Source organism: Anabrus simplex, chromosome 1, assembly GCF_040414725.1.
Source record: "Anabrus simplex isolate iqAnaSimp1 chromosome 1, ASM4041472v1, whole genome shotgun sequence".
Taxonomy (NCBI): Eukaryota; Metazoa; Arthropoda; class Insecta; order Orthoptera; family Tettigoniidae; genus Anabrus; species Anabrus simplex.
In genome coordinates this window covers 1,067,580,784-1,067,602,943 of record NC_090265.1, presented here as the reverse complement: position 1 = coordinate 1,067,602,943, position 22,160 = coordinate 1,067,580,784, and the positions used below count along the sequence as shown (strand labels likewise).

General features: G+C 38.9%; 1 protein-coding gene across 1 annotated transcript in view; it reads right to left on the bottom strand.

Moving 5' to 3' along the window:
- LOC136876156 (uncharacterized) overlaps positions 1 to 22,160 on the bottom strand; it is a 60,483-nt gene that overhangs the window by 1,532 nt on the left and 36,791 nt on the right. The window contains exon 4 of the mRNA XM_067149879.2: positions 13,929 to 14,036. Within this exon, the coding sequence (XP_067005980.1) occupies positions 13,929 to 14,036 (108 nt within the window). The remainder of the gene's footprint in view (positions 1 to 13,928; positions 14,037 to 22,160) is intronic.

Sequence of the window (22,160 nt, the reverse complement as noted above, 5' to 3'; positions counted from 1 at the left end):
TAGTTACACCAGCAGTTCCACAGATGTCATTTCGATGTTCAAGTAACATTTTGTCAGTGGGTATGAATTCCCACAGTTGCTGGAGAATGTGCCATTGCTTGACCAATTATGAATGTGATTTCAACAGGACAGGGCCCCACCTCATGGATTAGCAGTTGTCCGGAACCATCTTCATGCTCCATATCCTAATAAATGGATAAGAATGGGAGTATCCGTTCCTTGGCCCACCAGATCACCCGATCTAACTCCACTTGACTTCTTCTTGTGGGATCACTTAAAGCAGCTAATGTATGAACAGGAGCCTGAAAATTCTGATCATCTTTGGCAACTGATCACCGACGCATGCCAAGTTGTTACACCTCACATGCAACAACGAGCAAGAATGTCATTACAATGCCGTGCTGAAACTGTATAAACAAAGGTGGCCAACATTTCGAGCAATTGCTGTGCTGAATGTGCAGAGTACCCCACTTCCTACCTACAGAACATCAACATTAACATCTCCAACCTGGCTAGGTAACATTAGAAAAATGCTGTCCTTTTCAGGACCAAATAAAAATTTATTGATTGGAACAAGTAGGTATGTGGCTATGTCACAAATACTGTAAGCGGCATCAAAAATAAATGTACCAGCCTGGGAATTAAACCTATTTCCTAGCAACTTGGTTCCGCAAGAGCAGCAATGTGTGATTTATCCACCTTGGCTACGGAGAGCTGCGGCATATGACTGGCAGGTATGGAATCTATTCATAATCTTAATAGACACGTACTTTCCAAGTGTAAGGTAGTGTTATCCATTATAATTTACGTCATTGACGCTAATAATTTCATCTATGAACTCTACGGTGTAGTTCTACTAAGGCAATATCAGTACTATACCGATGTTTTTAGGTTGGCTGCGATAAACAAATTCATAGAGTTGCCTACATATTATAGACTGTTATGCCTTTCAGCGTTCAGTCTGCAAGCCTCTGTGAATTTGCTAAACATCACCACAATCCTCTATTTGCAACTAATGCTGTGGCCTCATTTAGTTCTCTAAAAAAATAATTATAAACTAGGATGTTTCATGTTTGTGGGATACTGTAGTCACGTCCTAGTTCGTGAACCATGGGCAACGGCTGAGTGGCCTAGTAAGTGGTCCTGAGAGTCGGGATACCAGTTGCTATGGAATGGGAGTGGGCATCTCAGACATATTCTGAGTCGTGGCCTTCCTTGTGCTCAGGCGGCTAGGACTGTACAATTCACCGGTGGTCCATAACCCGTTAGAGGAGAGATCCTCACTTGGACTATGTGCAAGTAGGGCAGCATCCTGCTTCATGAATTTACCGAGCTCAGAACACTTTAAGCAATCCTCGGACCTATGGGAGTAATGGAGTCCCACTCCCATTTGACAGGCGAGGGACTCCTTGGAAACAACTTGGCGAACGAAATGGAATTCGATGGGGAGCTATCAATATTAATGGGGTTTATGGAAGAAAGAAGGTAGAACTGGCTGAGTCAGCAAAGAGGATGCATCTGGATGTGCTAGGAGTAAGTGATATTCGGGTAAGGGGAGATAAGGAGGAAGAGATAGGAGATTATAAAGTGTACTTGACGGGTGTTAGAAAGGGAAGGGCAGAGTCTGGGGTAGGGCTCTTTATCAGGAATACCATTGCACGCAACATAGTTTCGGTTAGGCACGTAAATGAGCGAATGATGTGGGTAGATTTGTCAGGGGGAGGAATTAGGACAAGAATTGTGTCTGTGTACTCACCATGTGAGGGTGCAGATGAGGATGAAATAGACAAGTTTTATGAAGCATTGAATGACATTGTGGTCAGGGTCAACAGCAAAGATAGAATAGTGCTAATGGGCGATTTCAATGTGAGAGTTGGGAATAGAACTGAAGGATACGAAAGGGTGATTGGTAAATGTGGGGAAGATATGGAAGCTAATGGGAATGGGAAGCGTTTGCTGGACTTTTGTGCTAGTATGGGTTTAGCTGTTAAGAATACATTCTTCAAGCATAAGGCTATTCACCGCTACACATGGGAGGCTAGGGGTACCAGATCAATAATAGCCTATGTCTTAACAGACTTTGAATTCAGGAAATCTGTTAGGAATGTACGAGTTTTTTGGGGATTTTTCGATGATACAGACCACTATCTGATCTGTAGTGAACTAAGCATCTCTAGGCCTAGGGTAGAGAAAGTGAAATCTGTCTGCAAACGAATAAGGGTAGAAAATCTCCAGGACGAGGAAATTAGACAGAAGTACATGGATATGATTAGTGAGAAGTTTCGAACAGTAGACAGTAAGCAGGTTCAGGATATAGAAAGTGAATGGGTGGCATACAGGGATGCTGTAGTAGAAACAGCAAAAGGAATGCCTAGGAACAACTGTGTGTAAAGATGGGAAAAGGCGAACATCTTGGTGGAATGATGAAGTGAGAGCAGCCTGTAAACGTAAAAAGAAGGCTTATCAGAAATGGCTCCAAACAAGGGCTGAGGCAGACAGGGATTTGTACGTAGATGAAAGAAACAGAGCGAAACAAATAGTTGTTGAATCCAAAAAGAAGTCATGGGAAGATTTTGGTAATAACCTGGAAAGGCTAGGTCAAGCAGCAGGGAAACCTTTCTGGACAGTAATGAAGAATCTTAGGAAGGGAGGGAAAAAGGAAATGAACAGTGTTTTGAGTAATTCAGGTGAACTCATAATAGATCCCAGGGAATCACTGGAGAGGTGGAGGGAATATTTTGAACATCTTCTCAATGTAAAAGGAAATCATCATGGTGGTGTTGCAAACAATCAAGCTCATGGGGAGGAGGAAAATGATGTTGGTGAAATTATGCTTGAGGAAGTGGAAAGGATAGTAAATAAACTCCATTGTCATAAGGCGGCAGGAATAGATGAAATTAGACCTGAAATGGTGAAGTATAGTGGGAAGGCAGGGATGAAATGGCTTCATAGAGTAGTAAGATTAGCATGGAGTGTTGGTAAGGTACCTTCAGATTGGACAAAAGCAGTAATTGCACCTATCTATAAGCAAGGGAACAGGAAGGATTGCAATAACTATCGAGGTATCTCACTGATTAGTATACCAGGCAAAGTATTCACTGGTATCTTGGAAGGGAGGGTGCGATCAGTCGTTGAGAGGAAGTTGGATGAAAACCAGTGTGGTTTCAGACCACAGAGAGGCTGTCAGGATCAGATTTTCAGTATGTGGCAGGTAATCGAAAAATGCTACGAGAGGAATAGGCAGTTGTGTTTATGTTTCGTAGATCTAGAGAAAGCATATGACAGGGTACCGAGGGAAAAGATGTTCACTATACTGGGGGTCTATGGAATTAAAGGTAGATTATTAAAATCAATCAAAGGCATTTATGTTGACAATTGGGCTTCAGTGAGAATTGATGGTAGAATGAGTTCTTGGTTCAGGGTACTTACAGGAGTTAGACAAGGCTGTAATCTTTCACCTTTGCTGTTTGTAGTTTACATGGATCATATGGTGAAAGGTATAAAATGGCAGGGAGGGATTCAGTTAGGTGGAAATGTAGTAAATAGTTTGGCCTATGCTGACGACTTGGTCTTAATGGCAGACTGTGCCAAAAGCCTGCAGTCTAACATCTTGGAACTTGAAAATAGGTGCAATGAGTATGGTATGAAAATTAGCCTCTCGAAGACTAAATTGATGTCAGTAGGTAAGAAATTCAACAGAATTGAATGTCAGATTGTTGATACAAAGCTAGAACAGGTCGATAATTTCAAGTATTTAGGTTGTGTTTTTTCCCAGGATGGTAATATAGTAAGCGAGATCGAATCAAGGTGTAGTAAAGCTAATGCAGTGAGCTCACAGTTGCGATCAACAGTATTCTGTAAGAAGGAAGTCAGCTCCCAGATGAAACTATCTTTACATCGAGCTGTTTTCAGACCAACTTTGCTTTATGGGAGCGAAAGCTGGGTGGACTCAGGGTATCTTATTCATAAGTTAGAAGTAACAGACATGAAAGTAGCAAGAATGATTGCTGGTACAAACAGGTGGGAACAGGAGGGCACTCGGAATGAGGAGATAAAGGCTAATTTAGGAATGAACTGGATGGATGAAGCTGTATGCATAAACCGGCTTCGGTGGTGGGGTCATGTGAGGCGAATGGAGGAGGATAGGTTACCTAGGAGAATAATGGACTCTGTTATGGAGGGTAAGAGAAGTAGAGGGAGACCAAGACGATGATGGTTAGACTCTGTTTCTAACGATTTAAAGATAAGAGGTATAGAACTAAATGAGGCCACAACACTAGTTGCAAATCGAGGATTGTGGCGACGTTTAGTAAATTCTCAGAGGCTTGCAGACTGAACGCTGAAAGACATAACAGTCTATAATGATAATGTATATAATGTATGTATGTAGGATGGGTAGGCCACCCTCGTAGGCTAGCATGATAAAAATGAAGTTCCCATAATAAGGAAACTTAATTTATTACTTCTGATTGGGAATCTATCTATATATATAAAATAAGAGTTTTGTCTGTACATTGCTCAGAATTTGAAAATAATGGTATTTCTGTATTGGTCATGTCCATAGTAACAAGAAAATGCACTTTTTACTTTTCCGTAATTTCTGTCTGTCTGTCTGTCTGTCTGTCTGTCTGTCTGTCTGTCTGTCTGTCTGTCTGTCTGTCTGTCTGTCTGTCTGTCTGTATGTACACGTATCACGAGAAAACGGTTGAAGAGAATTTAATGAAAATCGGTATGTGAAGTCGGGGGATGAGCCTCTACAATCTAGGCTATAAATCATTTTACTCACGCTGAGTGAAATGGTAGTTTAGGGGAAGGCCTAAAATTGAATTCTCAACTATTTATGTTATTAGTGGTCTAATGAAAATCGGTATGTGAAGTCGGGGGATGAGCCGCTACAATCTAGGCTATAAATCATTTTACTCACGCTGAGTGAAATGGTAGTTTAGGGGAAGGCCTAAAATTGAATTCTCAACTTTATGTTATTAGTGGTCGTATTTTAAAGAAAATGGGTATGTAAAGTTGGGGAATAAATTGCTACAATCTAGGCTATCAATAATTGTATTCACACTGAGAAAAATGGTAGTTTAGGGGAAGGCCTAAAATTTAACTTCTCAAATATTGTTGTTATTAGTAGTTCTATCTAGATGATAATCGGTATGCGAAGTCAGGAAATAAGTCGCTATAGTCTAGGCTGTAAATTATTTTATTCACGCTGAGTGAAATGGTAGTTTAAGGGAAGGCCTAAAATATAATTCTCAAATATTTCTTATTAGAAGTGTAGTCGATGAATGCTAGATAACTAAGGTTAGTATTAAATTTCCAATTATTCATGTCTTATACATTGTTGCCGTACTGGCTATGATCACCAAGATATTAATGAATTTGGATTTTTGTTACTAAGTCCATATCAGCGGCGAGTAACGAGAAAATCAGTAAACAGTATTTAATGAAATTCGGTATGTAAAGTCGGAGAATAAGAAACTACAGTTTACGGTATAAAATATTTCACAAATCACAGAGTCGAAAGAAAACTAAATGTGTAGGCCTACAATATAGAAAGCTCAAAAACATTGATCAACAATAACATTACATTGACCATTGTTTGTCGTGATGTGCTTTGTGTCTTCTGTTGCCCCTCATCTCCGGTAGATAGGATTACTGCTGCGTACAGAGTATTTTTTATTTGATTTCCGTCGCACCGACATAGATAGGTTTTAGACGACGATGGGATAGGAAAGGGCTAGGAGTGCCTTTGGCCTTAATTAAGGTACAGGCCCAGAATTTGACTGGTGTGAATGTGGGAAACCACGGAATACCATCTTCAGCGCTGCTGATAATGGGGTTCGATCTCTCGGATACAAGCTCACAGCTGCGCACCGCTAACCACACGGTCAACTCGCCCAGTCGGATAGAGTGTAACAGCCTGCCTGAATAATGATGGGAAGTAGCTGGGGAGTTAGATAACTTTCTTCTTTAGCATGACATTCCCCTGGTTTATAAATTTTCTGATACTACTGGTACGTAACACACTGGATCAGCATAGCATTGGGGGTATTCAATCCCTACTCTGAGGCACTGATTGGAATGAACAGTGTGCATATTTAGCGGAATAATGACAGATGAGTGTTCATGGCAATCTGCGGCCTGGTCATTCCAGCTCTGGAACTTTGGACTATTAGATAGGCACCGCAATCTAACCGCAGCACTGTTCGTTAAAAGTGATAAAACATGCGGCTTTCCATTTGATTTATATGATAGCATTGCTTTCAATCGCTATATTCATACTTACGTTTTTGTAATGACCTGTGTTGATTTCAGTTAGGAAAACCACACAGTCAGTCTTTCTGAGAATCCCGTTGCGAAGCACAGGTACATCAGCTAGTATTAAATAAATTCAGATAGCTCAATTGTAAGAGTCCCAATGTTCCGCCCCAATGCGGCGTGAATTCATATGTTGGGGACTGCACCTCTCCGAAACACTGGCTGGTTTCATGTTCGCTAGTCCTGGACTCCACCAGCCCTCTTTTACAGAGTGCGCTCATTGATTGACCGCTGTGTACGGCTGTAGTAGAGATGTAGAATGTTTTCTACAGCCCAAAAACTTTGGGTTGTGTTACTTCTGTTGAATACGAGTTGTCAAGGTTAGGGAAAGCTTTTAAATGCTGCTTTGGTGGCCACTCTCCATGGACTTATGAAGCATTTGGGTTTGATTATACCACTGCTAATCCTTGAGATTGTTCTCCTTCATAACTGATGCAAAATGTATAGTGGCCATGGGAGTACAGTTAAGCATTTCTTCTACTTGTGCCTACTCTTTTACAAGTTTCAGTTCCGATCTCGACGGCCAATTCTTTTGCTATATCCCGGCACTAATGATTTCTTACCAAGTTTGTACCCAGGTGAGGGGTTAGGGGGTTCAAACTCCTCCAGCCACTCCCACCCAAATAAAAGTGGCTTGACTAATTTAAACAGCACATACAGGTTTATGAAATTTCATCCTATTAAATCAAAACTATTATGAAATCAAGAATTTGGAAAATAAAACAATTGAATTTTACCTATAAAAGTGTCTTGTCTTTAAATGTTTCTCTATGAATATAGTTAACAAATTTACTGAAAAAGTAAATGAAAATTAAAATATTGGTGAGATTTGCTTGTTGCACTATATTTAGCATAAAAAATTCCATCTTTTATTTTATCCGTATTGAACCGAGATCACAAATACTTATAAAAGTTTTTAGAGGTTCCACCTATTCAATACAAAACAATGTTGCCTGAATGTATTACAACATATTAACTTTTTTTAGCAGTACTAGTTTTTAGTGTTTCTTTTGTGCCATCATCAGCTGCAAGAAAGTCATGAAAAACTGGCAATTAATATAAAATATACATCAACATTTTTGTACAACTAACTCCTGTAGACCTTATATTAAAATATATATTTAGATAAAATACAAAGTTAATGTCTCATATTTCTACAAGTTCACAAACTTGTGGGTCAAATGTCACAATTTAAAACAACCTGAAGAAAAAAGAAATAAGGTTTGTGTGCGTTCAAAGTTTTTCATCTTGGGGTACTGAGTTCGATCTAGTTTCTTGTTACTTGGTATTGCTTACAATATTACTCTTATTTTTAACACCTTGTGTGTCAGTTCAAATAGCACTGGCCTTCAAGGTTGAATATACTGACTGAGTTAAAACTGTATACATTCAAAACTGTTGGTGTTAAAACCCTAAATTGTTCAGTTCGAACTGTGCTAACCTTTTCATTTCTACATAACTACTACATCCTACATCTGCTCTAATCTGCTTGACATATTCGTACTTTGGTTTACCCCTATCGTTCTTACCACCTACACTTCCCTCAAAAACCAACTGTTCAAGATCTGGGTGTCTTAAGATGTGCCCTATCGTTCTATCTCTTCTTCTGGTCAAATTTAGCCAAATTGATCTCCTCTCACCAATTTGATTCAGTATCTCTTCATTCATGATTCTATCTACCCATCTCACCTTCAGCATTCTTCTGTAACACCACATTTCAAAAGCTACTGAACATAAAGAAACAAAATTTTGGGGATACATTTATGTCAGAGTGTAGGTGCTCACTAAGGGAGGACTTATGGATATTCCATCGCTAAGAGAGTGAAAATGGGGATGAATTGTTTAAATGCGTACATCTGTATCTCAAAAACTTAAAAGTTTACAGACGTAAAAATTGGTAATTGGAATCTCCTTTAAAAATAAAGAAACACGTATTTTGTGTTTTTGAAAAATTTAATGAATGGGGGGTGAAGAGGAGTGAAAAATGGGGTGAATTTAAAAAAAAACTATATCTACAGTATATCCCAGAAACATAACATGTTACAGGCATGAAAATTGGTATTTGGAATCCCCTGTAAAAGTAAAGAAATGTAGATAATTTGTTTTTAGAAAATCTACTTAAGGGGAACTGAAAAAGGTGTGAATTTTTAAAATGAGCATATCTAGAGTATATATATAAAATTTGCATTTTATAGAAGTGAAAATTGGTACTTTTAATCTTTCAAAAATAAAGAAACTTGTATTTTTTTGTTTTTGGAAAAAGCACTTAAAGGAGGGAGGAGGGTTAAAAAGGGCTGAAAAAGGGGTTGAATTATTTTTATTAGGATACTTATATCTCAAAAACTGAAGATGTTACAGACATGAAAATTGGTATTTGGAAGCTTATTTATAAGTAAAGAAACACGTACATTTTCCGGAAAATTCATGTAAGGGGGAGGGTGAAAGGAAGTGAAAAGAATCACAGTTATTTTTAAGGGGATATTTATATCTCAAAAACTGAAGGTTACAGATGTGAAAATTGGTATTGGGAATCTCCTTTAAAAATGTACCGGGTGGTACACCTCTACGCCGCACGTTTAAATCTTGCACCAATTAGAACTCCTCAACCGGAGAAACACTGAACTTAAAACTGGACCTACTTAAACTTTTGCTCTGAAGATGTCACTGTGTGAATTTTGACTTGTTTTTGTTTTCTATTTACCAAGAAGAGTGGACATTCTCTCATAGATGTCTATACTAAAAAAAAAAAAAAAAAACTATGATCATGCACCCTGGTGCGAAGTGAAGGAACTTTCTTGAAGAAATTTTGTTTTTCTTTACTAAATTTCGTTCTTTCATTTGTGGGTTGGCAATATTAATCTTTTCTTTCTGCCAGTTTTGAAGTTAGTCAATCAATTATTTCTGTAATTAATTATTCATGAAAGGTCTCGAATCTTCCCCGAGGGTATAAAAACTGCTGATTTTCTTGTCTCTCGGCCACTTCATCAACATCTAACTTAGTGTATGTATGTGTAGCAGGAGGCGGGAAGCGCCTCTTCCATCTGGCAGCAGTTCTTCAGTAAGGTAATGGCCGCTTAACATCTTTATTTCTTGCTAGCTCAGCAGTTTAACCCGCAGAAAGGTCCGAAACTTTTACAATGCAACCTACCTTTCTAAAAATGTAAACTTGTGCCGGCTTATGTAAAAACTGCATATATCTGTAACTGTAAATCGGGGATAGAGAGTGCTTTACCCTCTTGAGCTCCCCTTCGTTTTGATTTGAGGTGACTACGTTTTGGTAACCGATTTTCTACTCTTCCTTAATGTGTTAAATTTATTCATTGTACGAGTCACCTCCATAGTCTGGGAATAGCCCCTGTTTCATCGGCTTAGTGCCTCTTAGGTTTTAAGAATGTATGTGTAGGAGTGCAAGTACACGCCTCCATTCATTCTGGTATTTTGGGCCATTTACTTAACCTGTTCTTTTTCTACTAAGGCCCAGTAGGTTGGGTACGAGATACCCCTGTTTCATTTGTTGTAAGTTGTGCCTTGATGGCAATTTATTGTAAAGTCTGACATAGGCTTGGAAAACTGAGAGAGCGTCTGCTCTTTTCTGGTGTTGTAAGAAGTCCTCTGGGAGGCTTGAGGTTAAAAGTTGGGAGCAAGTGCTCCTTGTGGTAGGGGTTTTCTGCCCCTTTGAACAAATTTGGGTGTTTGAGCTACCACTCAAAAATTGTAAAACTAAGGGCTTGTAACCGAAATGTGTTAAAGATTTAAAATTTGATTTTTTTTCCTTCTGAATCTTGTTTTAAATTTGCTATGTAATTGTTATCTCACGAAGTGAGAGTTTGTTAACTTGTTGCTTTTCAAAAAAATACAACCTTCCATTCCTGTTTAAATTCTTTCTTGACAAAGTAGTTAGACCCATTCACCCCAGCACCTTCTTTCACCTCTGCTAATCCACCAAACCATGGTAACAGTTCTTTAACAGTGTAATACAGCCCTAAGGCTTGGAGGCAGGTATCCCTCCCTGATGAAAATGAAAATGATTATTAAGCGCATGTGTGTGTTTCATACTTCATTAATTTTTAAAATATTTGATATACTGTGCTATATATATATATATATATATATATATATATATATTGAATTTCATCAGTACTTCAGTAATTCATCTCTTCCTTTTTCTCACGAATCTACAAAGAGAAAAAGAGCGCAGTGTAACACAAAATACATCCCAAACACTTTGTTGTCCAGCGGGTGTTCCAACACGGTCAAGTTTGGGACCACCCGCAGATGGATCCCAAACTGGTGCACGTGCAGAAAGTCATGCATGAATCTGTTAGTGACCGTCAGAAACCTGTGTGTTGGAACGAACCTTCATTCTCCTGATTGGACGGACTGAGATTCGATTCCCAGTTATCACCAGAGTTTCCTCTGTTTTTAAGTAGAATGACCGCTATACGGTTTAAGGACCGGTTGAAACGTGTGCAGACCTTGAACCCAAAGTCAAAAAGTAGCGACACTTGCCTTTCTCATCCCATACCAATAATTTGAGCTGACAGCCACGTTGTTTTGGCTCTTAAAATAACAGTCACTACCAGCCTTCGCTATTTAACTAGAACCATCAGTTCTACCATCATCATGCTGTGTTTGATAGTACACTAGCTTTCCACTGGGTTGATTTGTGTTAAATGGTTGACTTGGCTAAGAATTTAATATACTTGAAGGTCTGAAATGGGATGCACACAGACTCAAGAATACAATTCAGAAGAGCAGCAAATTCTCATTTTTACTCTTGCAAATTCTTTCATGTTAGCCAATGGAAAATGCTGGAATGGTGATATATGTACGCTTCTTTCCTAATTCTTGCACCATTGAATTAAAAATTTACCACAAGAACGCAGGTGAACAGTCAGACTTCACAGTCATAAAGTACATCAGGCTGTTGACCTCAACATCCCAAGCCTCTAAATGAAGCAGTGACAAGTAGTAGTTCTTACTGACATTTAATGGTGTTAATCATAAACTGCATCACGTATATAGTTGACCAAGGGAAGGAATACATTCTTGGGAATGAAAACTGTGATGAAACTGTGTATGAGTTAACACAGGTTCCAGGAAAGACATTCCAGTGATCATTAATGAACAAGGGGAATGTATATGTGAGGATTTATAGAAGTATTCAGTCAGCAGTATGTAAAGGTAATTAGATATAAAAGAATTTCCAGATAGAGGAGGTGACTAATACTGGCAAATTACTGAAATTTACTTATGATAATACATTTTAAAAAAGATACAAAAGTTGAAAATTAGGCAGATGGGATTGATAAGATTCCTGGGGATATATTAAAGGCTATGGGTTGAGATGTAGTGGCATATCTGAAATATTTGACTACTGTTTGAATGAAAGAGCAATACCAAATGAACGGAGAGTTGAAATAGCAGCCTCAGTGTACAAGGAAAAGGGTGACAAACATGAAGCGGATAATTACAGGCCAGTCAGTTTGACATGTGTTGTTTGTAAGCTCTGGGGATAGATCATGGGAAATTATTGATGAAAATGAGGGCTGTTGGACTAGACAAATGAGTGGTTGAATGGGTGGCTAAATTTCTAGAAAATAAAACTCAGGGAATTAGAGTAGGTAAAGTGTTTTCTGATCCTGTAGTGATTAAGAGGGAGGTCCCGCAGGGCAGTATTATTGGACCTTCATGCCTTCTTATATATATAAATGATATGAGTGAAGAGAAGCCTCTGTGGCTCAGGCGGCAGCACGCTGGCCTCTCACCGCTGGATACCGTGGTTCAAATTCCGGTCACTCCATGTGAAATTTGTGCTGGACAAAGCGGAGGCAGGACAGGTTTTTCTCCAGATACTCTGGTTTTGCCTGTCATCTTTCATTCCAGCAACACTCTCCATTAACATTTCATTTCATCTGTCAGTCATTTATCACTGCCCCAGAGGAGTGCAACAGGCTTCGGCAGCCAGCACATTTCCTATCCTCGCCGCTAGATAGGGGCTTCATTCATTCATTCCATTCCTGACCCGGTCAGATAACTGGAAACAGGCTGTGGAGTTTTTTGGATGAGTACAGAACTGGTATCACAGATAACACTATTTACAGATGATATTATACTGTATAAATTTGTAAATGTCTTGCAGGATTGTGATCGACTGCAGGGGAACTTAGAAAATGTTGTGAGATGTACAGCGGATAAAGGTACGATGGATAATGGGATGAAAAGTCAAGTTGTAAGTTTCACCAAGAGGAAACATCTCTCAGTTTTAATTACTGTGTTAATGGAGTGGTAGTACCTCATAGGGAACACTGTAAGTACCAAGGTGTTAATATAAGGAATGATCTTCATTGGTGTAATCATATTAACGAGGTTGTTAGGAAAGATTACAGATCTCTTCACGTGGTTATGAGAGTATTTAGGGGTTATAGTAAAGATGTAAAGGAGAGGGTGTATAAGTCTCTGGTAGGACCCCAATTTGAGTACCTATGGTTCTAGTGTATGGGACTCACACCAAAGTTACTTGTCACGAGGACTGGGAAAGATCCAAAGAAAAAAGCAGCACGATTTGTTCTGGGTGATTTCCGACAAGAGAGTAGTGTTATGAAATGTTGCAAGCATTTTCTGGCTGGGAAGACTTTGGAGTAAGGAGACGAGATGCTTGACTTTGAGGTATGTTTTGAGCTGTCAGTGGAGAGATAACATGGAATGACATTAATAGAAAAATAAGCTTGAGTGGAGCCTTTAAAAGTAGGAAAGACGATAATATGAAGATGAAGTTAGACTTCAAGAGGACAAATTGGGCCAAATATTTTTATAGGACAAGGAGGAAAGGATTGAAATAAATTATCAAGGGAAGTGTGTGATAAATTTCCAAGTCTAAATACAGATCATTGATTGATCGATAGGACGATTAAGCTGTTGTGGGGGATTTTCTTCTATGCAAGCATTTATCTTAGAGAAAGGAGATCTCGTATCATCAGGATTCTTATTCTTGCCCTCAGAACCAGACCTACGCCATCTGCTTGCATTGGCATAATTTATATGGAACTGGACTCGGTAGAGGGCCATTCATTTCTGATCATTTCCTCTTCGAGTTCAGTTTGATCCCAGTTATGGGCAAGTGGTCTTGAGGTTGAGACCAGAAGATGAACAATTTTTATTTTGGACAGGTAGGAAAAAACAGAACTCATTGTTATCACTGTTTAAAATTAAAAAAGAAACATATAGAACTATCTAGTGTGATCCCTTCAACTATGCATTACTTGATAGTGCATTGGATGATATCTGGTTATGTCGGGAGAATCATGTTAGAGATTATGTATTCTTCTTATTTAAGTTTGGGATAAATAATAGAGGAGCCTTCTTGAGTAGCTTATATTTCATTGAATTGCATGACTAACTGGCTTATCCTCATTTTATTCCTGTTCCCAAGACACATGTTTATACATTTCAAGGGTAATCAAAATACAAAATATAAAGTCAACTCGCACCCAATAATGATTCTTCAAATGTTGAAATATAATAGGTTACATGCTAAAGCTCTTCATTTCATGCTTGCAATAGTAATATTCTATAATTACTTGCTATTATTTAATAATGCTACTTACGTAAAGATCACATGCATCAGATCTCCGAGCAATCCATTGTGATAGAGTGGCATTTCTGAGGTTTCACAGATGGTGCGTAACAAACAGTCTCGGCCATTTAGTCCTTCACTGGAAAATACAATAAATTGTATAAGAAATCATATTGTAATTATTCAGCCATTTTTTTCTAGCCACTGTTCACAGTCCTATACCTAGATTAAGGCTATGACTGCTTCCTTCCAACTTCTCGCCCATCCCTATCCCATCGTCGCCATGAGAACTATTTGTGTTGGTGCGGCGTAAAGCAAATTAAAAAGTCCACCCCCAAAAATATAGGGTTTTGAAACTCTGCTATCTGAGTGGAAATCCAGTTGATAATACAGTATGCTGAACACTCACTCTGTTCTTTTTTGAGAACATTTAATAGCTCAGTTTGTTAAGAAGATTAATGTACATCATAGTCCTGCTCTCTGTTAATCAATGTAGGCTCGTCAAGACATGGGGAAAAGTAGATGCAATCTTTGCAATATGTCAGCTGATGGAGAAACATCTCGAGGGAAGGAAGCCGCTACTCCTGGCATTCGATCACATACCGCATTTGATGATTTGGTATGCTCTCCACGGTGATCATATTCCGGTGAAAATGCTGTACAACTATTGCAGCAGTGAAGTGCAGTACCTTGCAGGATTGACTAATGGTGCTGATTTATTGTTTCAACAGGAAGTAAAAAGCAAGCAAGCTTGTAGTTTTGCATGACTGTTTATATTATGATCGTAGCCACGTGACCTTCAGTTTCACATGGAAGTGACAGAGAACTAACATTTCATTTAAAAATTCCCACATGTATTGGCAGAGATTCGAAACTCGGCTGCCTTGGTTACTGGAAGCTAGTGAGTTTGCCACTTGGCTGTAACGCCTTAAGTGGAAATGCAACTAGCCAACTGTCTCCTTTCAGCAGGATGTCTGATGGTTACTCGAATGAAGACAGTGGCATAGATAAGACTCTTTCTTGCTGGGAGGGATGTATAATAATAATAATAATAATAATAATAATAATAATAATAATAATAATAATAATAATAATAATAATATAGTATAGTATGGTCGAACCCAATAGAGCACAATGCGGAAGCCCATTGGATCAGTGAACTGAAAGATAGAACTAATGAAGTGAAGCATATGGCAACCAAGGCTGTTGAGATTGGAGAAATACAACAGCATCAAGAAACTGCAGAACTGGAAGGCCCCAGGCATTGATCGTATACACAATTATTACTACAAGAAATTTACATGTACTCATTTCCTTTTGACTCAACATTTCCAGAAATTTTTAGACAACCCGGCAACATTCCCAGCTTTCCTGTGCACTGGCATCACATATCTGAAACAAAGGATGAAAATCTGCAAAATCCAGCAAAGTATCGGCCTATAACATGTCTATCTACTCTATATAAGATATTTACATCTATAGTAGCCAACAGAATTCTGAAACACTGCGAGGAAAACCACATCATTGCCGAGGAGCAAAAGGGTTGCAAGAAGAATACCAAGGGGTGCAAGGAGCAACTGATTATTGACATTGTGGTCCTAGAACAAGCACACCATAAATCCAGGAACCTATACACGTGCTTCATTGACTACCAAAAGGCCTTTGATTCAGTACCACACACTTGGCTCATACATGTTCTGGAACTATATAAAGTTGACCCCTCAATCATTCACTTCCTGAAGACGGTAATGGCAGACTGGAACACCTCACTTCATGTTTCTCTAAGAAACTGCAGTGTTGCAACAAGACCCATACCAATACGACGAGGGATCTTTCAATGGGACTCACTGAGTCCATTATGGTTCTGCATGGCATTAAATCCACTATCCTACCTACTGAACACAAGTGGGTATAGATTTAGCATTAAGAATAAGCCACCTACTCTATATGGATGACATTAAGCTGTATGCCTCTACCAAACCCCATCTCCAACATCTCTTCTCAATTATTGGATTGGACAAATGCAGAACCCAAACTGTCATCAGAGGATCCTACTCAGCACAAGGGATACCTTCGAGTTTAAGCGACAAATCCATACAACAGCTGGAGGAAGAAGAAATGTACAAATACCTCGGTTTTCATCAGAGCACTCGTATGAAACATGCTGACATCAAGAGAAATGTCACGCAACAATATATAACACGTCTCAACAAGGTACTATCATCAAAACTGACAGCTGAACATCTTACCAAAGCAGTCAATACGTACGCCGTACCACTGCTCACATACTCCTTTGGTATCATAAAATGGACCCAAACAGAACTTCAGCAGTTACAAACGAAAACAGCAGTTTCACTCACTCGGTACCATATGCACCATCCTAAATCTGCAACCGAACGTCTTACACTCCCGAGATCAGAAGGTGGTAGGGGATTTTATCCATTGTCAATTTACATAGCAATCTGATATCAAGTCTAAGAGAATATTTTCACTCGAGAGCTGATACATCGTGTCTTCATCATGCTGTTTGCAGAGCTGATATAAACTATACACCTCTCAATCTGTCGTCGCCAGAAATGCCTGTTTCTACCCCACCTACAAAAGAGATGAATATGGCCATGTGGAAGCAAAAACCTCTTCACGGGAAATACCCCCATGAACTGGATCAGCCTTATATCAACAAATCTGCGTCTCACGCTTGGCTGACCTACTCCGGTCTTTTCCCAGAAACAGAAGGATTTGTTCTGGCCATCCAAGATCAAGTAATTGCTACATGGAACTACCGTAGATTTATCATGAAGGATCCAACAGTTGTCTCAGACAACTGCCGCCTCTGTTCCAGAACTACAGAGAGCATACACACACAATATCTCTGGTTGCCCACACTTGGCCAACACCGATTATAAGCACCGACATGATCAGGTAGCAAAAATCATTCACCTGAAACTTTCTGTAAAATGTGGATTTCTTCAGTCATCAACTGCATATTGGAAATATACACCTCCACCCATTCTCGAAAACTCTTCATATAAACTACTATGGGACCGAGAAGTCATAACCGATGTCACGCTCAGCAACAATAGGCCAGATATTATTCTAATCGATAAATCAAAAAGATCCGCATCCCTTATAGAAATTGCTTGTCCAAATACCTCCAATCTGCAAACAACAATAGCCACAAAGATATCAAAATACACAGAACTGGCAACAGAAATACAACGCCTGTGGAAACTAGAATCAGTCACCACAGTTCCAATAGTAATATCATGTACCGGTGTTATTCCAAAATGCTTGCACAGCTCTCTGGCCGCATTAAACCTGCATCATCACACATACGTAGAACTACAGAAAGCCACCCTCCTGAGCACTTGCCACATTGTGAGGAAGTTCCTAGGAACGACTTTTCCTCTGACTCACGCCAAACAGCATGAAGATCCAGGCCGCAGTTCCAGTAATACTGAAGAACAGATTCCCAAAACGGGGACATAAGAAGTCTGAAGTTGTTTGTATTTATTGTATAAATGTATATGTTTTAGTTATTTCTGTTGTAAATATTTGTACATATATGTACCTGTAGTTTCATAATCAAGAGGGTGACTCCTTGCTTAGGCCGAGTCAGCCCATTATGTTACCGGCACAAGCCGAGCCTTCCTAAAATGATAATAATAATAATAATAATAATAATAATAATAATAATAATAATAATAATAATAATAATGGACCTGCCCCTCTGGTGTAGTGGTTAATGTGATTAGTTGCCATCCCCGGAGGCCCACGTTCGATTCCCGGCTCTGCCACGAAATATGAAAAGTGGAATGAGGGCTGGAACTGGGCTACTTAGCCTTGGGAGGTCAACTGAGTTGAGGGGTGTGATGTTCAATTCCCTCCTCAGCCATCTTTGAAGTGGATTTCCATGGTTTCCCACTTCTCCTCCAGGCAAATGCTGGGATGGTACCTAACTTAAGGCCATGGCCACTTCCTTCCCTCTTCCTTGTCTATCCCTTCCAATCTTCCCATCCCCCACAAGGCCCCTGTTCAGTATAGCAGGGCCGCCTGAGCAAGGTACTGACCCTTCTTCCCAGTTGTATCCCTGACCAAACGTAGAGGTGGGATCCCTCGCTGAGTCCGGGGGCGGGGGGAGAAACCTGGAGGGTAAACGGATTAAATAAAAAATATTACACACTGAAACCATTTCACTGTCACCTGTCACACTGTCACATGGAATATTATTAAAGAAATTGGAGGGAATAGGATTGGACGTAAGGGTTATACGTTGGATAAGAACATTTCTAAATTCAAGGGTTCAGAAAGTCAAAGTAGGAAATAATATATCACAGGAAGAGAAAGTCTGGAAGGGAATTGCACAGGGTAGTATAATCGGTCCGTTACTTTTCTTAATATACGCAAATGACTTAGGGAACAATATAACATTGAAAATAAGATTGTATGCAGATGACATAATTGTTTATAGGGAAATAAATAATATTGAGGATTGTTCAGAATTACAAAGGGACCTTGACAGTATCCAGGAATGGGTTGAAGAAAATAATATGAAGATTAATGGAGCCAAATCAACTGTTATAACTTTTACAAACAGGAGCTTTAAAACTGAATTTGAATATACTTTGGATGAGGTAGTTATCCCAAAAGATGGCAAGTGCAAATACTTAGGTGTGAGATTTGAAAGTAATTTGCACTGGAAGGGTCATGTTGATGACGTTGTTGGGAAAGCATACAGATCGTTACATGTCATAATGAGGCTACTTAAAGGATGCAACAAAGAATTAAAAGAAAAATGTTACTTAAGTATGGTTCGTCCATTATTGGAATATACAAACAGTGTTTGGGATCCTCACCAAGAATACCTAATAAAAGAACTAGATGGTGTGCAGAGGAAAGCAGCAAGGTTTGTAACAGGGGATTTCAGGAGAAAGAGTAGTGTATCAGAAATGTTAAAGGAACTTGGGTGGGAAACCTTAAGTAAGAGAAGGGAGAAAAGGAGACTTATAGGATTATATAGAGCCTATACAGGAGAAGAAGCATGGGGAGATATCCGTGAGAGGCTTCGGTTGGAAAATAATTATATTGGTAGAACTGACCACAAGTACAAAATTAGAAGGAATTTTAGCAGAAGCGATTGGGGTAAATTTTCTTTCATTGGGAAGGGCGTGAAGGAGTGGAACAGTTTACCAGGGGTAGTGTTTGATCCTTTTCCAAAATCTGTACAGATATTCAAGAAGAGAATAAACAACAACAGAGATAATAAATTAAATGTTAGAGGGCATTCGACCAGTGCAGGATATTGTAAATAATAAATGTGTGTGATTAAATTAATTCCATCCCCTGGTCTAAGGAGTTTGGACAGCCCAAGTAGGGGATTGCCTGTAGGGGTGAAGTACAGTGGGGACTTCGAGGGCCCTGGGACCGCTACGGTAGCTGTGAAGGCCCTTCAGGAACTCTGAAAAGTGGTGCCAAAAGGGGCTCTGGTTAAGACGCAGCAGGTCATTATGCTACTTAGGTTCCAAAATGGGTAAAATATAAATATGTAAATAAATTCAATGTTAATTTTAATCTTATACCAGTTGTATAGTATTATTAGAAGTAATTTCACATACCGTATTGTATATGAGTTGACTATGTTTGTAAGATATTATAAGTAGAATTTTGTAAACAATATAAATTTATTAAGGATGATGTGTGTGTTTAATAGAAAAAATTATTAGCGTAAATTGTATAATATTGTATTCTAGGAAAATTTTCTTCGTCTCCTGTTAATTTAAAATTTAGTGCTTGACAATAATGTATTTTAGTGTACCATTTGCCACTGAGGTAGACACCTCATTTGCAAATAAAGAGATTTTGATTTTGATTTTTGATTTTAATTCACCCTTTTTATTCCGTTTTATAACGTTGTGATACCGGGTGGTATACAACCCGCTGCGCTTACTGCTATTCTGAAATACATCGGTCCCTCTCACTTAAACCGTGGTGTTTACGGGCTAGAAGATAACAGGAGAGAGAGAGAGACACACACACACACACACAGAGAGAGAGAGAGAGAGAGAGAGAGCCTTGCAAGAGCTCACTCAGTAGCTTTGAGGTTGGAGATGTGGTAGTGGACAGTGCTCAAGGGTTCGGAGGTTCGAATCCCATGCAAGTATTTTTACTTTTCTTTTTACCGTCAGTTGGCTGGGTTGTGGCAAGTTTGCATACTTAATATTTTGCACAGATATATTTGTTTATTTGGCCATATAAATGTCCGTTAGTATGTTACATGTTATCTTCGTCATCGTCAGATGATTCCACTATTATATGCCTTTTCAACTAGAATATCAACAAACTCACATTTTTGCAACATTTGAGCATTGCTTCAAATTTGAGATGGTCCATAGAGGTCCAGTTTAAAACTGTTCTTCAACTTCTATTCTACAACTTCACCATATGCCTCTGACTTTTGTCTTTTACCTTCAAGATTATGATTAACTTTGGATCTCTCGACCAAACTTCGACTTTTATTCTCTCTTCTTTATTTTGAATGTATACGAGTTTTCGCCATCATCTAATTGTAACCGCCAGACAGTCAACTTTATTTTTATAGCAATCTTACTACTTGTATAAAGAGTCTGTTGTTTTATCTATTGTACTTATTATAGCAGCCTCCTAATGTTAATTTTGTTAATACTTCCACCATTGTAACTCATCACATTGTATATTTTTAAGCCATCATTGTTATTTTTAATGTTATTTTACTTCAAATCTCTTCAAGATTTTTAAAATTCATTTCATTATTACATGTTAATTAGGCGCTTATTTTCATCTAAGGTTAAGACAATGGCTGATGATGCCTTCATACAAGGCGAAACATGTACTACTATTAGTTAACAAATCTATGTAAATCATTCCAAGACTAGACTTTGTATTGATTAGGTGGTCTATTTAATAAATAACTTACTGTTATTATTCCAATCAAATATCATCAATACGGACCAAAAATTATATTTATTATATGTAATATTTTCTAGTCTCAATTAAACTGATGTACAAATGTAGAGGAAGGATAGATGATCCCAATGAATATAGAGGAGTGGCTTTTGGAAACATTTTAAAAATATTTGCGACAATTCTGAAGAATGCATTGACCGAGCTCGATAGCTGCAGTCGCTTAAGTGCGGCCAGTATCCAGTATTCGGGAGATAGTAGGTTCGAACCCCACTATCGGCAGCCCTGAAGATGGTTTTCCGTGGTTTCCCATTTTCACACCAGGCAAATGCTGGGGCTGTACCTTAATTAAGGCCACGGCCACTTTCTTCCCACACCTAGCCCTTTCCTGTCCCATCATCGCCATAAGACCTATCTGTGTCGGTGCGACGTAAAGCAACTAGCAAAAAAAGAAGAAAAAAGAATGCATTGGAAAAATAAATTGATATACTGCTACCAGAATGTCAGTTTCGATTGATTTTGCAAATGAAAAAAGTACAATGCAGGCTGTAGAATGCCTACTGCATTGAAAGGAATTAGTGGCACGTTAACGACACCAAAATAAAAATACTACTCAGTGTTGATTGACTACACTAAAGCATTTGATACACTAAACAGACAAATTCATATCACAAAACTCAGGAAAATGATCGCCCATATCCATTCCCTTTCCATAATAATAGAAAAGTCCTACTTTACGATTTGATAGAAAGTGATGATGGAGTCATGTTGTCGAAAAGGTTGATGCAAACGAATGGAGTATTACAAGGAGACCCGTTGCATCCTTTAGTTTTCAACGTCGTCACAGCAGATATAACGACGTTTCTTAAGAATAGATTGGAGACCACATTACTTATGTATAGAGATGACATGATCAACTTCAAGAATTTTTTTTTTTTTTGCTAGTTGTTTTACGACGCACTGACACAGATAGGTCTTACGGCGACGATGGGACAGGAAAGGGCTAGGTGTGGGAAGGAAGCGGCCGTGGCCTTAATTAAGGTACAGCCCCAGCATTTGCCTGGTGTGAAAATGGGAAACCACGGAAAACCATTTTCAGGGCTGCCGACAGTGGGGTTCGAACCTACTATCTCCCGAATACTGGATACTGGCCGCACTTAAGCGACTGCAGCTATCGAGCTCGGTACTTCAAGAAACACTGAATGAACTTGAGAAATGGGTGGAAAACAATCTGGATATAAAAATAAAGAAAGAACAATTCAGATTATTTTTAAAGAAGGAGGGATATCATCAGTAAATGACACGTTATCTTTAAGAGGAGAAC